Raw genomic sequence first — 24,266 nt, 5'->3', positions numbered from 1 at the left:
AAATGTACACTATGTCTTAAGATCATAAAGACAGGTGGAGGGATTAATTATGACTGGAAGGGTTAGAGGAAGTTTCATGGAATACATGGCATTTTGGCTGGGCCATAAAGGGTGGGTTAGAATTTCAGGAGGTGGAGACGCAGCCATAGGGTCGTACAGGGAGCAAAGGGGCAGAAGCAGGGAAGTTCAGGCTGATTTAGGAAATTTAGTAGTTCAGGTGGTACCAATGGGAAAAGACAAAACATAGGGTAAGGGCAAATCACAGCCAGGCTGAGGTGCTGTGGAAAAGGAGTTTGGATTTTTTACTGTAGCAATTACTAGTAGAATCATAACCTCTTATACTTTTAAATTTATCTGATAAATTTGGCAAACAAGCTTGTTAGAATTAGGCTTAAAATAGAGGAAACTTTGAGTGAAGGCCAAAAAGAAGCTTTCTTTTTTTTTGCATTTTTCTGAAGCTGGAAACAGGGAGAGACAGTCAGACAGACTCCCGCATGCGCCCGACCGGGATCCACCCGGCACGCCCACCATGGGGCGATGCTCTGCCCACCAGAAGACGATGCTCTGCCCATCCTGGGCGTCGCCATGTTGCGACCAGAGCCACTCTAGCGCCTGAGGCAGAGGCCACAGAGCCATCTCCAGCGCCCGGGCCATCTTTGCTCCCATGGAGCCTTGGCTGCGGGAGGGGAAGAGAGAGACAGAGAGGAAGGCGCGGCGGAGGGGTGGAGAAGCAAATGGGCGCTTCTCCTGTGTGCCCTGGCCGGGAATCGAACCCGGGTCCTCCGCACGCTAGGCGGACGCTCTACCGCTGAGCCAACCGGCCAGGGCCAAGAAGCTTTCTTATAAATATAATGTGGCTTATATAGTGTTGTTTATTTAAATTCCTGTGACATTTGAGGTTTTAAAATAAATGACCTTAGATGAATGTGGTGTTAAGTGTGCTTGAAGTATTTTCTGTATTTACAGAGTATCCTGGTTTGGTTTGCAAATATGTTATACTTTATTAAGAAGAAATAATGCCATAATTTGGAAAATAGTTTTGTTTTTCCATAAACAAAGTATTTGAGTGGTAGACTTTTTGAATGGAGAAGGCATGCTAAAGCTAGAGAACATTGGTTTTAATGAAAGTAAACTAGTCTTGGGAATCAGAGCACCTGGCCTGTGGTCCCTGCTCTACCAGCCTTGGACCTTGAATGGACCATGTTATTCCTCCAAGATGATCTTTTTTTTTTTTTTTTTTTTTTGTAGGAGAGACAGAGTCAGAGAGAGGGACAGATGGGGACAGGCAGACTGGAAGGGAGAGAGATGAGAAACATCAATTCTTTATTTATTTATTTATTTTTTGTATTTTTCTGAAGTTGGAAAAGGGGAGGCAGTCAGACAGACTCCCGCATGCGCCCGACCGGGATCCACCCGGCACGCCCACCAGGGGGTGATGCTCTGCCCATCTGGGGCGTTGCTCTGTTGCAACCAGAGCCATTCTAGCGCCTGAGGCAGAGGCCATAGAGCCATCCTCAGCGCTCGGGCCAACTTTGATCCAATGGAGCCTTGGCTGCGGGAGGGGAAGAGAGAGACAGAGAGGAAGGAGAGGGGGAGGGGTGGAGAAGTAGATGGGCGCTTCTCCTGTGTGCCCTGGCTGGGAATCGAACCCGAGACTCCTGCACACCAGGCCGACACTCTACCACTGAGCCAACCGGCCAGGGCCGAGAAACATCAATTCTTCGTTGCGGTTCCTTAGTTGTTCATTGGTTGCTTTCTCATTTGTGACTTGACCGTGGGGCTATAGCAGACCGAGTAACCACTTGCTCAAGCCAACGACCTTGGGTCCAAGCTGGTGAGCTTTTGCTTAAACCAGATGAACCTGTCAACTCAAGCTGGTGACCTCGGGGTCTCGAACCTGGGTCCTCCGCATCCCAGTCTGACGTTCTATCCACTGTGCCACCGCCTGGTCAGGCGAGATGATCTTTTTTGATAAAATGGGTATAATATCTGTTTTATTTATTTTTTAGGGATGAGGGAAGGTATTACTGTTGACCAAGTTGTGTCCTTCCATTATGCATAAATATGGAATTCATTTCCTAAGAACATGTTCATTAACAGTTATCTTATTACTCTCATACTTTCACAAAGGAGAAATAAAAAATTCAATTTTATACTATTGCAAATTACCATCACAACTCAAGTTTGAATATCCCTTTCTAGATCCAGACCCAGGAGTGCAATAAATCTGTAGAGTGCATTTTAAATCTTTAGAGGAAACTCCCATCAATTTGCTGTTCTTTTGTGAGGAAAACAGATTGGTTCCACGTCTATATAGAAACCCATCATGGGTTTATATCTTTTTTTGGCAGTAGTGACTTTAGTAGACATGTTGTTGGAGTTCCCAGAAGTACACATAATTTTTAAGTTGGTTATTGCTCTTACTCTTAATTTCTCCAGTTGATATTAGTGCTTTGTTTTTCTAATTGTGATATAATTTACATATCACAAATTATACACTGATTGTATACTCCAGTGTATTATTCATGGTTTTAGTATGTTGTGGAATGTTCACTAATATCTAATTCCAGTATATTTTCATCACCTCAAGAAACTCTTACACATCAACAGTCGCTCCCTATTGTTTCCTTCCCACAGCCCCTGGCAACCACAAATCTACTTTCTTTCTCTGTGGATTTGTGTATTCTGGACATTTCTGTAAATGGAATCATACAGTATTTGGCCTTTTGTTCCTGGTTTCTTTTACTTAGCATAATGTTTTTCAAGGTTCACCCATGTGGTAGCATGTATTTGTACTTCATTTTTTTGTGTTGCTGATTAATATCCCATTGTGTAGAGATACATACCACATTTTCTTTTTTCTTTTTTTTTTTTTTTGCATTTTTCTGAAGCTGGAAACGGAGAGACAGTCAGACAGACTCCCGCATGCGCCCGACCGGGATCCACCCGGCACGCCCACCAGGGGCGACGCTCTGCCCATCCTGGGTGTCGCCATGTTGCGACCAGAGCCACTCTAGCGCCGGAGGCAGAGGCCACAGAGCCATCCCCAGCGCCCGGGCCATCTTTGCTCCAATGGAGCCTTGGCTGCGGGAGGGGAAGAGAGAGACAGAGAGGAAGGCGCGGCGGAGGGGTGGAGAAGCAAATGGGCGCTTCTCCTGTGTGCCCTGGCCGGGAATCGAACCCGGGTCCTCCGCACGCTAGGCCGACGCTCTACCGCTGAGCCAACCGGCCAGGGCCACATTTTCTTTATTCATTCTTCAGTTGATGGACATTTGGGTTGCTTCTACTTTTTGCCTATTATGAGTAATGCTGTCCTGAACATTCATGTACACTTTTGTGTGAACATGTTTTCAGTTCTCTTGGGTATATATCTAGGAGTGGAATTGCTAAGTCATGGTATGTTTATTTTTAAATTTTTGAGGAACTGCCACACTGTTTTCCACAGAGGTGTGCCATTTTATATCCCACCAGCAATGTATGAGAGCACCAGTTTCTCCATATCCTCATCAACACTTATTTCGTTCGTCTATTTAATTATTTTGATTCTAGCCATCCTAGTGGTTATGAAGTAGTAGCACATTGTGATTTTAATTTGCATTTCATTAATGACTAATGATGTTTAGCATCTTTTCATGTGCTTGTTGGCTATTTGTATATTTTTTTTTGAGAAATCTCTATTCAAATCCTTTGCCCATTTTAAAATTAGGTTATTTGTCTTTTAATTGTTAAGTTATAAGAGTTCTTTATATTTTGGAGACTAGACCCTTATCAGATATATGGTTTGTAAATATTTTCTCCCATTTTGTGGGTTGTCTTTTCACTTGTTTGATGGTGTCCTTGGGAAGCATAAAATAAAAATTTTTGAGGAAGTCTGACTTGGTTCTCCTTGGTTATTTGTGCATTAGCTGTTGTATCTAAGAAACCCTTGCCTAATCCAAGGTCATGAATATTTACATCTATGTTTTCTAGTAAGAGTGTTACAGTTTTAGTTTCTACACTAGGACTTGATACTTTTTGAGTTAATTTTTGTGTGTGGTATAAGGTAGGGGTCCAGATTTATTCTTTTGCATCTGGATATCTTGATATTGTTCTTGTGGCAATAATTCTATCACCAGACATACAGGAATCACATATTTTAAAATTAATGCATGGGTTTGTTTGAATTAGTGAATGGGTGTTTTGTATTGTTTATAATTATGATATAACTTAAATTTTTTACTTTCCTCAAAGGAGGAAAAAGAAAAATATTTTTTTGTTTAATTTTGTTAAAAAAAACTGTTTTTTATATTGTAATTCTCATTGTCCTCTAAAGAGAGTTTTAGTATACTGTTTAATAATTTTTGTAGAACCTAAATAATTCAGGGAAGCATTTTATGATTACTTTTTAAGAATTTAGTCAGGAGACTGTATCAAAGAGAAAGATGAATGAGTCAGATGTAGATAGAGAATAAGTTAATAGTGTTTCTGGTATCTAGTTTGGTACATGGTTCTCTTGGCAGCATTGAAACACAACCTTATTTTTTCAGTGCACGCATAAATGAAGAGTGACCTAGAAGTTAGGTAGGAATGGCTAGGCCTACTTCTCTGTGGACTGGGACTCCTGGGAGCTGACCCAGAACTGAACACCCTCAGGGAGTCTAAGGTCATTGCCGTTTGTGCTAATTCTCTTCACTCTGATTTCCTTTGAGTGTTACCTTTGTTAGAGACTATCTGGACTACACAATAAAATGTTTGGAGTAAACAAGCATTTTCAAGGTCTTGGTATATTAATTTCCTTTTGTGGCTAGGCAACACGATAATTTAGCTAATTGTTTTATAATGAAATTACAAAAGCATTCTCCTTTGAGTAATGTTTTCCTATAAAATAGTGTTTATAAGTTTTTAAAAAGCCTTACAAGAGTAACACAAAGTTTCTGAAATTGATTATTGCCCATCATCAATTTATTTTAAAAGGAGTTACCATATTCACCACTAAAGTCTCTGAATACCTTGAATATGTAAATAAGCCTTTTGAATTCTTCTTAAGAAAGTCTGGACTCTGCATTTCTTTATGCTTCACTAAATGACTTATATAAATCTTTTATCATGAGAAAAATAGTTTTTGGTCTTTAAACATATCAAGATCAGTTTCATTCATTGGCTTATTTATTTGTTCAACTGATATTTATTGGTGCAGCATTCTAGGTACCAGATATGAAGCAATGAACAAAACAGGTAAAATCTTTTGCTTCAAATGAGTTTGTATTCTAGTGGAGAGATAATAAATAAAATAAGGAAACACTATATAGTATGCCATTAAAGAGTAATAAATGCTATAAAGAAAATTAAAGGAGAAGGAAAAAAAGTGCAGCGGGGGCTCCAATTTTAGGTAGAGTGGCCAAGAAAGTGATATTTTAATAAAGACCCAGAGGGAACAAACCTAGTGGCTGTCTGGGAAACAGCTTCCCAGGCAGAGGGAACAGCAAATACAGAGGCCCAGGTCGTGTGCCAAGCATGTTTAAGGAAGAGTGAGAAGACTGGTGTGGCTGGAGAAGGAGAGGTGGTAGTAAAGATTTTGGCTTTTATTATGAGAATTGACTTCAGTTTTCAGTTCAGAATTGGGTTATACAGTTGGATTCATTGGATTCATATTAGAATTTTTCTGATTTCAGTCATTTAGGAAAATGTACTTGGTTCCAGGTACCATATATGAAAGAAACATTCTGATACTATGGAATCTATTTGGAGGAAGTTGATGAGGATAGTTGTTATCCAATGTCTGTGTACCCAATGCTTCAAAAGGCCAACACTTAAAAGGTCAGAGTTTGGAGTAAGGAAAGATTGATTGATTGATTTATGTATAAGCGAGAGGAGGGGAGATAGTGAGGCAGACTCCTGCATGCGCCCCGGCTGGGATCCACCCAGCCACCCCTGTCTGGGGCTGATGCTTGAATCAACTGAGCTATCCACAGTGCCTGGGCTGAGGCTGGGTGGATGAGCTACTGGCTGTAAGAGGGGGAGGGGTGGGGAGGGGGAGGGGAAGAGTGCAAATGGTCTCTTCTCTTGTGTGCCCTGACCGGGAATTGAATGAACCCAGGATGTCCATATACCAGGCCGACAGTCTATCCACTGAGCAAACTGGCCAGGGCCATTTCTTGTAAATTTAAGAAATAAAAAGAGACAAACATTACCCAATTTACAAATAGAATGTTACAGATAATAGTTGAGAGTCCCAATTGTATCTCTCTCCAAACTCATTTCCTTCTCTAACCTGTTTTTAAAATTTATTTATTGAGTTTTAGAGAGAGAGGAAAGGAGAGAGAGAGGGAGGGAGAGGGAGGTGGGGGTGTGTGGGAAGCATCAACTCATCAACATGCTTTTTTTTTTTTCCTCTTTGTTTTTTTTTTCAGAGAGAGGGATAGACAGGAACAGACAGACAGGAACGGAGAGATGAGAAACATCAATCATTAGTTTCTTGTTGCGCATTGCAACACCTTTAGTTGTTCATTGATTGCTTTCTCATATGTGCCTTTACAGTGGGCCTTCAGCAGGCCGAGGAACCCCTTGCTCGAGCCAGTGACTTTGGGTCCAAGTTGGTGAGCTTTTGCTCAAACCCGATGAGCCTGCGCTAAAACTGGTGACCTCGGGGTCTCGAACCTGGGTCCTCGACATCCCAGTCTGATACTCTATCCACTGCACCACCGCCTGGTCAGGCTTAACATGCTTCTTGTATGTGCCTTGACCAGGCAAGCCTGAGGTTTCGAACTGGTGACCTTAGCATTCCAGGTCAATGCTCTATCTATTCTACCACCACAAGTCATGCTACCTCATATTTCTTTTAAATTCTACCTTGTTGGATTTGGTCTATCTTTCAATCTTGAGATATTTTTGAAGGATGAGTCAATCAAGCTAGCTGTAAATTTGGTAAGGCTTGGTGTAGTATTGAATCTGAGATCAAATTTTACAAGTTACTTCTGATCTTTGAAATGTGTTTCTTTCTGGGACTAGAGAACTAAATAGGTTTTAACATGTAAGCTTACTTATACTGGCTTGAACTATCTTTGGTTGTAAATCCTTTATATTGTTTGCTTTGAAAGAGCACAAGTAATTTTGTGTCTGCCACATGTTAACACTACTCTGTTTTTCTCTCAAGCTTCAGTCTTAATTTGATCTTTCCTCCCCTACCCTTTTCTGGTTTTAGAAGTATTTTTTTCTTTAAGCTTTATCTTTTGGTAGGCCTTAACCTTTTGCCATTATTTTTATAAATATTACTTTGGAATGCTATTTTAAAAACACTATTATGTTCCTATATTCTCCCTGCTGCTCATGACGCTCATGACTGTATCTTTAGTACATTCCTCAGTTTTTTTCTAAAAATTCCTGATTGTATAGAGAAAAATTTACTGCCATATCCCCTGGGCCTAGAAAAGAACCTGCCACTTAATTTATATCTGTGAAATGTAGTGAAGCTTTCACTTTCTAGAATTACCTTATCCTTATAAGTTCTATATTCTTACAGAATCCTTGGCCATGAAACCATGCCTTACTTTTCTTCAAGTGTTTAAAAAATTTGTTTATAATAAGCTTACATATTTGACTATGACCTACTTTTTTCCTCAATATAAAAAAAATTTCTGCCCAGGTTCCTGATACGTTCATGTCACCAACAAGTTATTCTTTTTTTTTTTTTTTTTTGTATTTTTCTGAAGTGAGAAGCCAAGGGTAGGTAGGGGTAGGGGGTGGAGGCAGACAGACAGACTCCTGCATGTGCCCAACCGGGATCCACCTGGCATGCCCACCAGGGGGCGATGCTCAGCCCTCAATCGGAGCCATTCTAGTGCCTGAGGTGGAGGCCATGGAGCCATCCTCAGTGCCTGGGCCAACTTTGCTCCAATGGAGTCTTACCTACAGGAAGAGAAGAGAGAGAGAAAGGAGGGGGAAAGGGTGGAGAAGCAGATGGACGCTTCTCCTGTGTGTCCTGGACGGAAATTGAACCCAGGACTTCCACACGCTGGGCCAATGCTCTACTGCTGAGCCAACTGGCCAGGGCCAATAAGTTATTCTTTATAGCTCAGAATTAAGTACACAATAAGAGGGCCTTTCCCTTTGGAGAGAGAAAAATGTCATCAAGCTTAGTCAATTTTATTGAATGTGTTTAACAAATAGTGGGTTATTTGAAATACTCCAGCATCACTAATTCTCATCTGTGCTAGTGTTAAAACTGTGTGAGAAAACATTATGCCTTCTGGTAGTCTGTAGTATATTTTTCACATTTAACAATGGTGGGAACAATCACAGCATCTGTTCCAATCTTTAGATATCTATTAAAACAAGTTGTGATCCAAAGCAAGTTTCTGATTCATATTTGTACTCTAATCAGATGACATTTGTTATTCAGTTAATTTACTGTAGTTTTAGAACTAAAGTGAAATTTACCAGTATAATAAATCTTAGGGAATTTCTTTCTTTTTTTTTTTTTAGAGAATTTCTTGAGTTTAGATGTTACTAAGTATTGTTAGATTGAATTAACTTTAAGATAAAATAAAGAGGCCTGACCTGTGGTGGTGCAGTGGATAAAGTGTCGACCTGGAACTCTGAGGTCACTGGTTCAAAACCATGGGCCTGTCTGGTCAAGGCACATATGGGCCTCTCCCCTTCTCCTGCTCCTCCCCCCCCCTTTTCTCTCTCTCTTCTCTAAAATGAATAAAGTAAAAAAAATTAGAAGGCCCTGGCCGATTAGCTCAGTGGTAGAGCGTCGGCTTGGCTTGCAGAAGTCCCGGGTTTGATTCCCAGCCAGGGCACACAGGAGAAGCGCCCATCTGCTTCTCCACCCCTCCCCCTCTCCTTCCTCTCTGTCTCTCTCTTCCCCTCCCGCAGCTGAGGCTCCATTGGAGCAAAGATGGCCCGGGCGCTGGGGATGGCTCCTTGGCCTCTGCCCCAGGTGCTGGAGTGGCTCTGGTCGCAACAGAGCGACCCCCCGGAGGGGCAGAGCATCACCCCCTGGTGGGTGTGCCGGGTGGATCCCCGTCGGGCGCATGCAGGAGTCTGTCTGACTGTCTCTCCCCGTTTCCAGCTTCAGGAAAAAAAAAATATTAGAAAAGATAAAATAAAAATAAGAGAGTAAGAAAAGTTTCATAGTTTAGCTAAAACCCCTTTTTAGCTAGAAGTTTTCAGGTTTTGTTTTTGTTTACTTTGGGATTTTTTATGCTCTTTAGTAGTTTTCCCTTTTTGTTACATTTTTAGACTAAACTATGTTTTTGTTTTCCAGAAAAATTGTATGAATACTTAAATGAATAACAACACATTATATAAATAATTGCATTAAAGACTTTGACCTCTACTTGTAAGGAAGGATAATGATCATCATACTGGTGTGATTTATCTGAAAGTCACTTATCTAACAGTCTCAACTACTAGCAATATAATGGGCACCTCAGAGTAGGCTTATATAGTATCTGAAGAACTAAAATAGATTTTATGAAATCTATGTGTTGAAGTTATCCCAGTAATGAGAGATATTAGTCTTACTTCTTCTTAGCACTTAACTCTTATTTTAGACACAATTTTAATACACTTGGCTATTGGCTTCCTAGTCAATAGTAGATTAGCAACTAGCAGATTAGAAGAGGGGATATTGGAAGCTACTTGGTAGCAGACCACCTTGACATCAGCAAGAAATGTGAGTTAATTTTGCAAATAGACGAACAGGAGAACTATTAAAGGCATATACAAAAAATTTAAAAATACAGTGCTTAGGTAGTCTCATGGCAGAGCTTAGTATCCCTACAGACTTTAGTAGCCCTTGAGGACATTAGCACCGCATGGTGATTGAAGTTCAGAACGAAATCAGCAAAGGTTTAATTATGTGCTATGTGGGTTTTTGTTTTTGTTTTTGTTTTTTTTTTAAGAGAGGGAGGCAGGGAAAGAGAGCAGGACAGCTAGGGACAGATAGGAAAGGAGAGAGATGAGAAGCATCAACTCATAGTTATGGCACCTTGGTTGTCCATTGATTGCTTTTCTCATATGTGCTTTGACTGGGGGACTCCAGTTGAGCCTGTGACCCCTTGCTCAAGCCAGTGTGACCTTCGGCTTAAGCCACTCTCCTTGGGCTTTAAGCCAGTGACCTTTGGGTGACCATGGGGTCATGTCTATGATCTCACACTCAAGTGGTAACCTCGTGCTCAAGCTGGATGAGCTTGCGCTCAAGCTGGTGACCTCGGGGTTTCAAACCTGGGACCTCAGCATTCCAGGTTGACGCTCTATCCACCATCTACCATTTGGTCAGGCCTATGGATCTTTAAAACAAAACAAGGAAGAATATAGTCTATTTTGTAATGATTTCCATTCAGAATGACTCAACTAACAAACACATTTTGACACTATTAAGGAGTAAACCTCAGTTCTATGGAAAATGGTTTTTTTCCTCTCACCTCTTCCTCAGTGATGTCTAGCAGTGTATTCTTCTGGGAAGGCCCTGGTGGTGTACTTTTAGAATATGTCTAGACATCTCAGTATAAGCTTGAATTCTATGGAGCTTTTCTTTCTTTCTTTCTTTCTTTCTTTCTTTCTTTCTTTCTTTCTTTCTTTCTTTCTTTCTTTCTTTCTTTTTTTAAATCTTCTTAAAGGAAATGAGCAAGAGTTTGTTTATTTAAAAATGTTTTTTGAATGAGTTGATTCAATGGTGTTAGTCACCTTAGAAAGTACTTAAATTAAAAAACAAGTTGTTGAAAAACATGCTAAGTGACATTCCTGATTCACTCAGTATCGCAAGTGTTCTTTAAAATTTACATAAGGAGTAGTTTAAGGTCCAAATAATTTTGAGAGGGTGGAAGGGAGAATCACGAAGAAACTTTTGTATATTTTAACTGAGCATTTAAATCTGAAAACCATAGAAGTGGTTATCCTATTTTTCTAGAAGTGCTCATTGTGTACTTGCAATATAAAGGTGAGACACTATTCTGTGGTCTTGGGACGATTGATTTTATTGGGGAACAAGCTATTTTTTTAGGGTACTTTTTAAAATTTCAATATTTGAACATTTTTTCTTTCTGTCTGAAAGAATGTCACTGGTTTCTGTTTTCTGATTAGAGAAGTGAAAGGGCTTTCTATCCTTTATTTTTCTTTTTTTCCCTCCTTTACTCTTCTAACCTAAATGGTAATTCTGACTTTAAAATAAAGCCTTTAAAAAGTAACTTAAGGCCCTGGCCGGTTGGCTCAGCGGTAGAGCGTCGGCCTGGCGTGCAGGAGTCCCGGGTTCGATTCCTGGCCAGGGCACACAGGAGAAGCGCCCATCTGCTTCTCCACCCCTCCCCTTCTCCTTCCTCTCTGTCTCTCTCTTCCCCTTCTGCAGCCGAGGCTCCACTGGAGCAAAGATGGCCTGGGCGCTGGGGATGGCTCTGTGGCCTCTGCCTCAGGTGCTAGAATGGCTCTGGTTGCAACAGGGCGGCACTCCAGATGGGCAGAGCATCGCCCCCTGGTGGGCATGCTGGGTGGATCCTGGTCGGGCGCATGCGGGAGTCTGTCTGACTGCCTCCCCATTTCCAGCTTCGGAAAAATGAAAACAAAACAAAACAAAACAAAAAGTAACTTAATTGCATCACTAGCTTAATGTCCCTTTTGGTTTAACCCTTAATTTCTCTCCTGTAAAATCTTAGCTACGGACGGGACCTTAGAGGTTAGTTAATGTAAGGACCCACTTAATGGGAGAACCCCTTTCTTTGACATCCATGACAGATGGTCATTCAGCTTTTGAGTGTCTATTTCCATTGATAATAAGCCCACTATTCCTAATTAGCCCACTTAATTATTGATATCTAATTATTTGAAATTTCCTTATTTTACTAATTATTTGGATGAAAACTGCATCTGTTTAATTTCCACAGACTAATCTGAGTTCTGCCATTAGGAAGCACATAGAATTTGGCAACTGTTGAAATTTGTGAGAGTAACAATCAAGCCCCTACTTTGGACTCTCTCTTTCTAGGCTAAGCATTCCAGTATCTTTTAATTATTTACCTTATGACATGGTTTCAAATTCCATCATCTTCTAGCTCTTCTCCAGACAGATACTGGTTTCTTTTAAATGAACTGCCCAGAACTGAATGTAAGTTTTAAAGGTAATATGAATAATGAGAACTGAGGGATTGTTACTTTCCAGGATCTTCTGCATGGAGAGTGAAGCCCAGGAAGTCAGAGACTGTGTTTGTCTTTCTCCATGTTGTAGCCCCACTACCTAGCACATTGTATAGAACATCATAATGTTCTCAGAAAATATCAAGGGTATATGTGTTGAAGAGTCAGATGAGAGCTCTAATTTCTGTAAATCTAGAAATGCAGCTAAAGATTGTTAGCTGTGTTGGAATTTTATTTCTGGAGCATGTTCAACCAAGACCTTAACATCCTTTTCTTATGAACTGTCGTCAAATTGTATAACCTCCATCCTGCATGTGTATAATTGATGTGGTTAAACCTAAATTATTCTTTTTCCTTATAATTTATTCATTTACTGAACAAATATTTATTGAGTACCTACATACACTGTTCTTTGCTAGATACTAGGTTCTGTGTGAGGTAGCACAAGTTCTGTGCTAAGTACTAGGCATACTGTGGAAGGGAAAACTGCCCTTCTGCCATGGATATTACAGTATAGATAGTAGAGGTGCAGTGGAGAAGACAGATATCACACAGGTAAACAAGTGCTTTCTTATACACTGATAAGTTCTGTGAAGGAAGAATAAATAGGCTCTGTAATAGAAGACTGAAGAAGTGACTTGCAGAGAGACTTATGTAGATGTTAGGGCAGTTTGAGGAGGACTTATTCTAGCCGAAATTTGAAGTATGAGAAGAAACTAGACTTATTGCAGGGGGTGGGATGCACTCCAGTCTAAAGAAATGGCATGCACACATGTCTCAAGTCAGGAAGGCACCTGGCTAGTGTGACTAGCCTAGGGCAGAGGGTAGGAGGAAAGTAGAACAAGGTGAGGTTGTTGAGATCATTCAAGGACCTGTAGCTCAGGTGAGAAGTGAAAGAAGCTTTCACAAACATGGTAGCAGTAGAGAAGAGGAAAAGTGGACTGATTTTAAATATATTTTGTAAGTAGACTGACTCTATGGCCATGATGGCGAACCTTTTTATAAAAACCGCCACTTTTGCAGTGCTGGTCAACCTGGTCTCTCCCGCCCACTAGTGGGCATTCCAGCTTTCATGGTGGGCAGTAGCAGAGCAACCAAACGGGAGCAACCAAACGGCACTGTTATTGGTCCACCATGAAAGCTGGAATGCCCACTAGTGGGCGGGAGAGACCAGGTTGACCAGCACTGCAAAAGTGGCGGTTTTTATAAAAAGGTTCGCCATCTTGGCTCTATGGCATTGATGGGTAGATTTGATTGGGAAAGGAAATGGAGAAGACTGTGACAAAGATGACACTTAAGTTTCTGGTCTGAGCTACTGTATAGTATGATTGAACAATTTACTAGTACAGGGGATCCTTGGGTTACGACACTCTCGACATACAGCGTTTCGAGTTTATGATGATCACTCCCATGAAAACTTAAAAAATTAAGATGTGAGCCTGACCAGGTGGTGGCGCAGTGGATAGAGCATCAAACTGGGATGCAGAGGACCCAGGTTCGAGACCCTCAGGTCGCCAGCTTGAGCATGGGCTCATCTGATTTGAGCAAAAGCTCACTAGCTTGGACCCAAGGTTGCTGGCTCAAGCAAGGGGTTACTCAGTCTGCTGAAGGCCCGTAGTCAGGGCACATGTGAGAAAGCAATCAATGAACAACTAAGGTGTCGCAACAAAAAACTAATGATTGAGCCTGACCAGGCGGTGGTGCACTGGATAGAGCGTCAGACTGGGACACAGAGGATCCAGGTTCGAGACCCCGAGCTTGAGCGTGGGCTCATCTGGTTTGAGCAAAGCTCACCAGCCTGGACCCAAGGTCGCTGGCTCAAGCAAGGGGTTACTTGGTGCTGTAGCCCCACGGTCAAAGGCACATATGAGAAAGCAATCAATGAACAATTACGGTGTCGCAAGGAAAAACTAATGATTGATGCTTCTCATCTCTCTCCGTTCCTGTCTGTCTGTCCCTATCTATCCCTCTCTCCGACTCTCTCTCTCTGTCTCTGTAAAAAAACAAACAAAAAAATTAAGATGTGAATGTTTCAGCTTACGCTGTTAGCGTCATACTTTTTGTACACTCATTTTTTGTCATTTTTTTCTGTTACAGTACAGTATATTTATGTCCTTTTCCTTTATCTATGGTTTAGATGTGTTTTTATGTTCTAGATTATGATTTTACAACTGTGTTAGGATAGGTAAGTGACTTAGGCTAGGGTGTGTTTAGACTTACACCAAAATTCACATTGTCACTGTTGTAGAAATGGAACTGTGTCGTAACCCGAGGACCCCATTTATAGGAAAAAGAGAGAGAATCAAAAGTTTAATTTTGTACATCTGTATTGAGATATACATCTCTCATTTTTGTTTCTAGTTTGGTTCTATTGTTATACCTCTTTTATTAAGCCATTTATCAGAGTGAGTCAAGGAATGTGTATTATAAAAAATGACTTCAGGCTCAAATGTGCAACTGCCTGGGTTAATGAGAAGCATGCTAATGAGAATAAGCTAGAGAAACTAAGGGTTACAGTAGTTCCTAAGCTTTGATTGCAAAGGCTTTTCAAGTTTCTCTGCCCAGTATTTGTTTCAGCTTCCCTAGGGATTCCCATTGTGAATTTATTCGCTGATAACCTGAATTTACCCAATCATTTGCTGAGTTTCTTTCTTTCTCTAGCTAGCCTCTCCTGCCTTCACTTTGTTTACTCATTTAGTGTTTAGAAACCTTTTGAGGTTCTCCATTGCCTTCAGAATAAAATCCAAACCATTTAGCTTATTATGCAGGACCTTTCATAATCTGTTCTCTTTGCCTGTCTTTCCCTTTCTCCACATTCCATCTTTACATACACTGTATGGAAAGAGAAATATGTAAATGAACGGGGATGTGAAAATGATGGAACAGGGTGGTTTTGGCCAGATGAATAGCCAGTTCATAAATTCTTAACAGATAGAAGCTTCTTGAGCAGAGAACAGTGGAATAGAAGCATCTGAAGTACCAAGTTCTAGAAAGACAAATTCTATCCTGGGAATTTACAATAGAATCACTACCCTATAGTGTATTAATAGTTTCATTAAAGCATGGCTTAGTTTATTATCTGAGGAAAATTGTTTTACTTTCCAGAACCTGTTTATCTGGGAAATGAAACCATCTACCTTATAGAATGGTTGTAAGGTAACATGGTGAAGTATATAGAATAATATCTGGTATTTAGTAGGGGCCCAATAAATGGTGACTACTGTTATTATTTCAGTTAGAATGAATTTTTTTCCATACCTTATTCTACCTTCCCTCTGATTATCACCATACTATTGTTTGTGTCTAAGTTTTTTTCCCCTTATCTCTTTGCCTTTTTCACCCAGTCCCATAACTTAGAATTTTAAATAGTAACTTATTCTAACCTTATATTCTTCTACTTCTGTATTGTAGCCTTATTCCAACCAGTCTGGAGTACTTACTAATTCCTGAATACCTACCATAGTCTTACTAATTCTACTATTCCCTCACCTGGAATTTCATTTGCGCTTTGCACTTCAAGGTTTTATTGATGATTTTACAGAGAGAAGATGGGAGGATGAGACGTATCAACTCATAGCTGCTTCATTTTAGTTGTTCATTGATTGCTTCTCATATGTGCCTTGACCAGGCAAGCCCAGGGTTGAACCAGTGACTTCAGCATTCCAGGTTAACACTCTATCCACTGCACTACCACAAACCAGTCCTGAATGTTCTTTATACTTCTTTAAAGCTTAATTGGTTCCACTCATGAGGCCTTGTCTGATTAAGCATCAGGTATTGCCTTGTGTTTTGGTTATGTGTATACGGTGGGGCAAACATAGGTTTACAGTTGTTCATGTGGAAAATAATACAATAATTAATAAATAATAATACAAGAATAAATTCTGTGGTTTGCATACTAACAACTGTTTGCCCCACCCTCTGTTTGTCTTATCTCCTTAAGAATTGTGTATTATCATTTTTTAGTCCCTCTCAGAGAACTGAGCCAAAACCTTATGCATAATTAGCACCCAGTAAACATTTATAAGTGTTCAGTAGCTAATTTGAAGATCATTATCAATAATTGAATCATTAAACTTCATCCCTACATGGTGATTGTACGGGAAATTTTCTTAACAGTGTGTAACTGTAGTGTTTTTATAAAGTTTTCCGCCCTAGAAGCATTGATGGAGTACTGACTGTACTAATGTTAGAAAGAGATACAAAAAAGATGAAAGATAGCATCCAGTACTTGCAGTCTGCTCAGTATCAGGTTTTTAAAGATCTGATTTTCCTGCAGTCAACAGATAGCCACTGTTAAAACAAGTGTATCTTTGATACCAGATGGGGCATAATTCCTGGGGTTTGGAGGATTAGGACTGAAATGGAATGAGAACTCATTACTTGATTGTCAGTGCTGTGCTGATTTTTTTTTTTTAATCAAAAGACCTCTTTCTGACATTACATAAATAGATAACTCCTTTTGGATTCGTATCCAGAATGACAAATAGTATTATTTCAGAGGAAGGCCCTATTTGTAGAACATTTATCCTGTTTTTACTGCTTGACTTCTTTGTATCTTTTCCTCAGAATACCCATCCTATCATTTGTAATGTGAAGGTGTTTTCTTCATGGGTAACAGATTTGTCAGGATGAGTTTGTTTGAGCTTTTTGTAAATGGTCCATAGAATTTTTGTGTTTTCTTGCTGTTTTTATTTTTTTTAGTTCTGATCAAACTCATAGCTAACTGGATGGAGATACTTGCTTGGTTTATTGGTTTCGTTTTATATTTTATCTCCCCACCCCTACCTTTGTTTTTGTTGCTCTTAATTAATAGCATTACTACCCATGTGCATAGCTGGAAAGAACATGCATTAAAAACCATCCTTAATAATTTATTTTAATCTACTTTTCCTTGCATAGACTGAATTATAGCATCTCTGCTGAATACTGCATTTTCTGATTTCCTGATTGTTTTCTTGCATTTATGATATTAACTGAAATTGGTTTCAGTATGTTGCAAAATAATTCTTTTGCCCTTCTGCTCTGCTCTGCGCCTGTTCCTCATATTTTGTTTTCGTTTGTTCAGCTTGTTTTTTACATATGTCCAGTTATGTGGCAAAATGCCTTGGTTTTGCATTGATACATGTTATTTTATAATTATTTATTTACGTCTTGATCATTCCTTCCTTAATGTGGCAAAGAGATCATATCAATGAAGATAGCAAGATTACTGACTGGGCAGGTGTCATGGCTACATGGACAACTTGGAATTGCCATAGTGCTATGGTTAAAAAAATTTTTTTTTCTAAGTGAGAGGAGGGGAGATAATGAGACCACACTCCCGTATGCACCCCAACTGAGATCCACCTGGGGCCTATGCTCAAATCACCCAAGCTATCCTCAATGCCTGAGGCCCACGTCTGATGAGGCTGACGTTCTCAGACCTCTGATGACTGAGCTATCCTTAGTGCCTGGGGCTGACACTGGAACTAATTGAGCCACTGGCTGTGGGAGGAGAAAACGGAGAGAAGGGTGAGAGAGAGGGTGGAGAAGCAGATGGTCACTTCTCCTGTGTGCCCTGACCAGGAATCAAACCCAAGACATCCATATGCCGGACCAATGCTCTGTTCACTAAGCCAGCCTGCCAAGGCCTGTATGGTTAAAAATTTTAATTAACTTTTAATAAAGTGCCAAATGAATTCTAAAAAATTGTTGATGGCTTAGCTTCCACATTTAATAATATATTACATTCTTTGCTTTGTTCCTTAATTCAGTAAGCATTTGTTGAGTGCTTATAATGTCAAGTTCTTTTCATTTTTCATATTTCATTTTCTAAAAGTAACTTTTTACCTTCTTTGTTTCTTAGATATTTTGAGTATGTTCCCAAAGTAATACTGATTTTCTCTGCCTTTCTACTCAAAATATGGTCAGTAGGCCAGCAGCATTGGCAACGTCTTGGAGCTTGTTGGAATCGCAGAGTTATAGGTCCTATTCCAGAACTGCTGAATCTGAATCTGTATTTTAACAAGATTGCTAGTTGATTTGATACACATTAAAGTTTAACAGTCACATATATAGCATATGGATTGTTAACATCTGTGTGTTTTTATCAATTGAGTACTTATTCTCAGTTACTTTCTTAGAGGTAAGACACCCTTTTATGTGAAAACAATTATAAAAGACAATTCTTAGGCCTGACCAGGAGGTGGTGCAGTGGATAGAGCGTTGGACTGGGAAATGGAGGACCCAGGTTCGAGACCCCAGGTCACCACTTTGAGCCCAAGGTCGCTGGCTCAAGCAAGGGGTAATTCGGTCTGCTGTAGCCCCCCAGTCAAGGCACATATGAGAAATCAATCAATGAACAACTAAGGAGCTGCAACGAGGGATTGATGTCTTTTATATCTTTTTTCCTGTCTGTCTGTCCCTCTCTCCGACTCTCTCTGTCTCTGCCATATACACACACACAAAAGACTATCCTTAGAAGATATTTTCTATTTTTAAAATTATAAGAAAAAAATTATAAAACACAAGAATAAATAGTTACTGTTTATTTACTCAAAGCTACAAGTAAAAGACTGTTAGAAATGAAGTTGATGTGATTTTTATTCATATCTGCTAAAATTTTTTACAAATCTGTAATTTTTAAAATTTAAATGAGAGTAGGGCAGATACAGAGACAGAGTACTGCATGTGCCCCGGCCAGGATCCACCTAGCAACCCCTGTCTGGGGCCTATGCTTTGCCCATCTGGGGGCATGCTTGCAACTGAGCTATTTTTAGCACCTGAGGTAGAGGCTCGGTGAAGCCATCCTCAGTGCCCAGGGCCGATATACTCAAATCAGTTGAGTCATGGCTGCAGGAGGAGAGAGAGAGAGAGAGAGAGAGAGAGAGAGAGAGAGAGAAGGGGAGTAGTGGGGAAGAGACAGATGATCACCTTTCTTGTGTACCCTGACTGAGAATTGAACCCACACTCTTAATCAGTGCTCTACTGCTGAACCAACTAGCCAGGGCAAATAATTTGTAATTTTTTTATAGGTCTTTCTGAAAGAATCTGTTGTAAACTCTGTTTTATAGGAAAATTTTAACATAGAAGTGGTTTCTGTGCTTTTTCAGCAAGGTGAGTGGTAACTTCATATCTGAAATCCATGGAAATAGTGCCAAATCCTCAGCCTGTTCTCTGTTTATTTTTGCAAAGAGAGTATGAAGAATTTGCTCTCAAATTAAATCATTATTCTTTTAGAATAATTGATAGTTTGATAACCAGATTTTCTTTCTGGGTCATGTTTGGTTACTTAGAGATTAAAGAAAAAGAATTTTGAAAAAATCAATTGTCTACTTCTAATGTAACAAGGAATTGAAAAGAATTTTCTTTCTTTCTTTTTTTTTTTTTTGTATTTTTCTGAAGCTGGAAACGGGGAGAGACAGTCAGACGGACACCCGCATGCGCCCGACCGGGATCCACCCGGCACACCCACCAGGGGGCGACGCTCTGCCCACCAGGGGGCGATGCTCTGCCCCTCTGGGGTGTCGCTCTGTTGCGACCAGAGCCACTCCAGCGCCTGGGGCAGAGGCCAAGGAGCCATCCCCAGCACCTGGGCCATCTTTGCTCCAATGGAGCCTCGCTGCGGGAGGGGAAGAGAGAGACAGAGAGGAAGGAGAGGGGGAGGGGTGGAGAAGCAGATGGGCGCTTCTCCTGTGTGCCCTGGCCGGAAATCAAACCCGGGACTTCTGCACACCAGGCCGACACTCTACCACTGAGCCAACCGGCCAGGGCTGAATTTTATTTCTTTTATACAAATTAAGAATGTATATTGGGCCTGACCAGGTGGTGGTGCAGTGGATAGAGCGTCAGACTGGGATGCGGAAGACCCAGGTTTGAGACCCCGAGGTCGCCAGCTTGAGCGCGGGCTCATCGAGTTTGAGCAAAAAAAAAAAGCTCACCAGCTTGAGCCCAAGGTCACTGGCTCAAGCAAGGGGTTACTCGGTCTGCTAAAGGCCTGCGGTCAAGGCACATATGAGAAAGCAATCAATGAACAACTAAGGTGTTGCAACGCACAATGAAAAACTAATGATTGATGCTTCTCATCTCTCCGTTCCTGTCTGTCTATCCCTCTCTCTGACTCTCTCTCTCTGTTTCTGTAAAGAAAAAAAAAAAAAAAAGAATGTACATTGGTTGATAAATTTTTTTTGAGAGTGAGAGAGACAGGAAGGGAGAGAGAGGGTGAAAAGCATTAACTCATAGTTGCTTTCACTTTAGTTGTATATTGACTGCTTCTCATGTGCCTTCACTGGGGCTGAGCCAGTGTTCCCTTGCTCAAGCCAGTGACCTTGGCCTTTTCATGCCAGCGACCTTTGGGCTCAAGCTGGTGAGCTTTGGGATCATGTATATGATCCCTTGCTCAAGCCAGCAACCCCTCACTGACAAGTGTGTGCTCATAACCAGCAACCTTGGGGTTTTGAACTGGTGACCTTTCTGGTTTGACACTTTATCCACTGCACCAGCACCAGTCAGGCTGGTTCATAAATGTTTTAAGTAGTGTTTATAAAGAATGGATTCCATATTTTTATTAGCATAGAGTAAGTTTGATGACTTTAGTAAATGAGATTAGAAAATATGCTTCTGTAAATATATTTTTTAAAGATTTTATTCAATTTTCAGAGAGGAGACAGAGAGAGAGAGAGAGAGAGAGAGAGAGAAAGGGGAGGAGCAGGAAGCATCAACTCCCATATGTGCCTTGACCAGGCAAGCCCAAGGTTTCAAACTGGCAACCTCAGTGTTCCAGGTCGACACTTTATCCCACTGCGCCACCACAGGTCGGGCTCTTCTGTAAATATTTTTATTACTTAAAAATATTTTTAAAGATTTTATTTATTGATTTTAGAGATCAAGAGTCTAGAAACCAACAAGTTTGTAATATGTGAGATCTATAACTTACCTTCTCCTCTTCTATAATTGAATTGTTTACTTTCCAAATTTTTCTTCTCTATTTTGTTTCTTTATTTTTCTCTGTTATTTTCCTACATTGTAATAATTTAACTGGCTGCTCTTTTTTTTTTTTAATTGCCTGCTCTTAAAAAATGCTCAGCATTCAAAATCATTTTTGTGAGAGGAAAAAAAGTGTGAAAGTGGTATACTTTTACATAAGTCTGTAATTTAGTATTGTAACATGAAAACCTGAGGAATTTTCTTGTGATTCTTTCTTTTTTTCTTTTTTTAATTGCAGGAGACAGACAGACAGATAGGAAGGGAGAGAGATGAGAAGCATAAGCTCATAGTTGTGGCACTTTTATTTTATTTATTATTATTTTTTTAATTTATTCATTTTAGAGAGGAGAGGGAGAGACAGAGAGAGAGAGAGAGAGAGAGAGAGAGAGAGGAGAGACAGAGAGAGAGAAGGGGGGAGGAGCTGGAAGCATCAACTCCCATATGTGCCTTGACCAGGCAAGCCCAGAGTTTTGAACTGGCGACCTCAGCATTTCCAGGTCGATGCTTTATCCACTGCGCCACCACAGGTCAGGCATTGTGGCACTTTTAGTTCATTGATTGTTTCTCATATGTGCCTTGACCAGGGGTCTCTAGCCGAGCCAGTGACCCCTTGCTCAAGGCAGAGACCTTGGGCTTCAAGCCAGCAACCTTTGGGCTCAAGCCGGCGACCATGGGACCCACACTGAAACCAGCGGCCCCATGCTCAAGCCGGATGAGCCAGGGTTTTGAACCTGGGACCTCAGTGTCCCAGGTCAGTGCTCTATCCACTGTGCCACTACTGGTCAGGCGAGATTCATTTTCTTTTTTTTTTCTGTTTCTCTTTGTTTGTTTGTTTATTTTATTGATTTTAGAGAGAGGAATGGAGGGAGGAGGAGAGATAGGAACATTTGTTCCTGTGTGTGCCCTGACGGGAGATCAAACCGGCAACCTCTGTGCTTCAGGACGATGTTCTAACAAACTGTGCTATCTGGCCAGGGCATTTTTTTTTATAAGACAAGGTTTATTTAGAAAATCACAGAGGTAGAAGAAATGGGCTTTAGGAAACAAGTTACAAAGGCAAAAGAAAGGTCTTTAGAGCTTAGGAGAAAGGGGAGAAACATGCCTTGTTGGACGGGAAAAGGAAAGGCTGTGGGCATGCTCCTGGGAGGAAGTGTCTCTTGTGATTCTTTTAACTGTATACATGTCATTGCTGTTGTCAAGTTTGATAAAGGATCGGAATTCTTAATTGGTTGTTCTTCATAGAGAGGGCTTTGCATTCTAAGAAATATAGGGGGAAAGAATAAAAGAGTAGAGGAAACTTTTCATCTCACCATCTTTTGGGATATAGGGGAATAATTCCTGCAAACCTTGTACCTTTAGATTGATATCCTCAGAGGACATTATACCAATAAGATCCTTTTTTAGGCAGGATAAAACTTGTATTTGCTACGTACAGCTCTGAGCATTGAATTTAATATAGGATACATTTCACTAAGGTGACCTTGGGGGTACTATGATATTTTAAGCTAACTTCTCTGTGTGCATATCTTTAGCAAGTCAAGACATTAATAATTGATGCAGGATGTATAAGTAAATATTTTTGTGCTTTAATAGAAAGCCTCATGTTTAATGGACTGAAGTCCTGTCTGTTGGTGAATAAATACCTAAATATATTAATTCTGGCACACTTGACCTGATTTAGGTTTTGCCTACCAAAATGTTTTTCGCTTATAAGAACCTCCTGTTCCAACTTCTTTTTAATAGCATCATCATGACGACAGAGAAGAGTTTAGTGGCTGAGGCCAAAAATTCACAGCACCAACAACAAAAGGAAGAAGGTGAGGGAGCTACAAACTCAGGCCAACCAGAAACTCAGCTGGAAGAGGCTTCTCAAGCAGCGGCTGAGGGAGATAATCAGTGTGAGCAGAAGCTGAAAACATCTAATGGAGACACTCCTACTCATGAAGACTTGACCAAGAACAAGGAGCGGACATCAGAAAACAGGGGCCTGTCACGGCTGTTCTCTTCATTTCTCAAAAGGACTAAATCTCAGGTCTCTGAGGAAGAAGGCAAAGAAGTAGAGCCAGCTAAAGAGGAAGGTGACAGAGGTCAGAAAGAAATAGAATTTGCAACTAGTCTTGATGAAGAGATCATTTTAAAGGCCCCCATTGCAGCTCCTGAACCTGAACTCAAAACAGACCCATCCTTGGATCTTCACTCATTAAGCAGTGCAGAGACACAGGTAAGGGTATGTGCATGTGTGGGAGGTGGGTGTAATGAAGGTAGGTTAGACACTTTATTTTTCATTTAAGAACATTTGGTTTTATTTCTTACTAGTCAACTGACTTGGCATTGATAGTAATAAGTAGCATGAAGCTTTGGAGTTTCTGCTCTAAAGAAATTAATGTAGGTAGTTATGGGGATATAAAGCACAGCATAGGGAATATAGTCAATAATGTTGTAATAACTGTGTATGGTGCCAAGTGGGTACTTGAAATAGCAGGGAGAACCACTTTGTTAAGTATATGATTGTCTAATCATTGTGCTGTACACCTGAAACTAATACAAAATAATACTCAATGGGCCCTGGCCGGTTGGCTCAGCGGTAGAGCGTTGGCCTAGCGTGCGGAGGACCCGGGTTCGATTCCCGGCCAGGGCACACAGGAGAAGCGCCCATTTGCTTCTCCACCCCTCCGCCGCGCCTTCCTCTCTGTCTCTCTCTTCCCCTCCCGCAGCCAAGGCTCCATTGGAGCAAAGATGGCCCGGGCGCTGGGGATGGCTCTGTGGCCTCCGCCGGAGCAAAGATGGCCCGGGCGCTGGGGATGGCTCTGTGGCCTCCGCCCCAGGCGCTAGAGTGGCTCTGGTCGCAACATGGCGACGCCCAGGATGGGCAGAGCATCGCCCCCTGGTGGGCAGAGCGTGGCCCCATGGTGGGCGTGCCGGGTGGATCCCGGTTGGGCGCATGCGGGAGTCTGTCTGACTGTCTCTCCCTGTTTCCAGCTTCAGAAATATAAAAAAAAAAATAAAATAAATAAATAAATAAATAAAATAATAATACTCAATGTAACTGTAATTGAAAAACATAATTTAAAAAACTAAGAAATTAATGTACTAAACAAAAACTTGATTTAAAAAAAAGATACTTGTACAGTATAACTCAAAGGAAACAAAGTGAAAGAAAAGAATTTATCAAACGAGTGTATTCAGCC

At 40.8% G+C, this 24,266-nt stretch overlaps 1 protein-coding gene and 1 non-coding gene across 16 annotated transcripts in view; one reads left to right on the top strand and one right to left on the bottom strand.

Annotated features, from left to right (window-relative positions):
* The window catches only part of EPB41 (erythrocyte membrane protein band 4.1), a 173,899-nt gene that overhangs the window by 56,273 nt on the left and 93,360 nt on the right, over window positions 1-24,266 (top strand). For 14 of the 15 annotated variants that reach the window (XM_066269884.1, XM_066269868.1, XM_066269871.1 and 11 more), the window contains exon 2: window positions 22,822-23,299. In XM_066269884.1, the coding sequence (XP_066125981.1) occupies window positions 22,822-23,299 (478 nt within the window). The remainder of the gene's footprint in view (window positions 1-22,821; window positions 23,300-24,266) is intronic. The other variant, XM_066269875.1, reaches the window with a different exon arrangement.
* On the bottom strand, window positions 753-828 carry TRNAA-AGC (transfer RNA alanine (anticodon AGC)). Its single transcript has one exon. It is a non-coding gene; the product is annotated as a tRNA-Ala (tRNA).

This window comes from Saccopteryx bilineata, chromosome 3 (assembly GCF_036850765.1).
Source record: "Saccopteryx bilineata isolate mSacBil1 chromosome 3, mSacBil1_pri_phased_curated, whole genome shotgun sequence".
Lineage (NCBI taxonomy): Eukaryota > Metazoa > Chordata > Mammalia > Chiroptera > Emballonuridae > Saccopteryx > Saccopteryx bilineata.
Note: the sequence above shows the minus strand (reverse complement) of the source record. Positions and strands in the feature narration are given on the sequence as shown.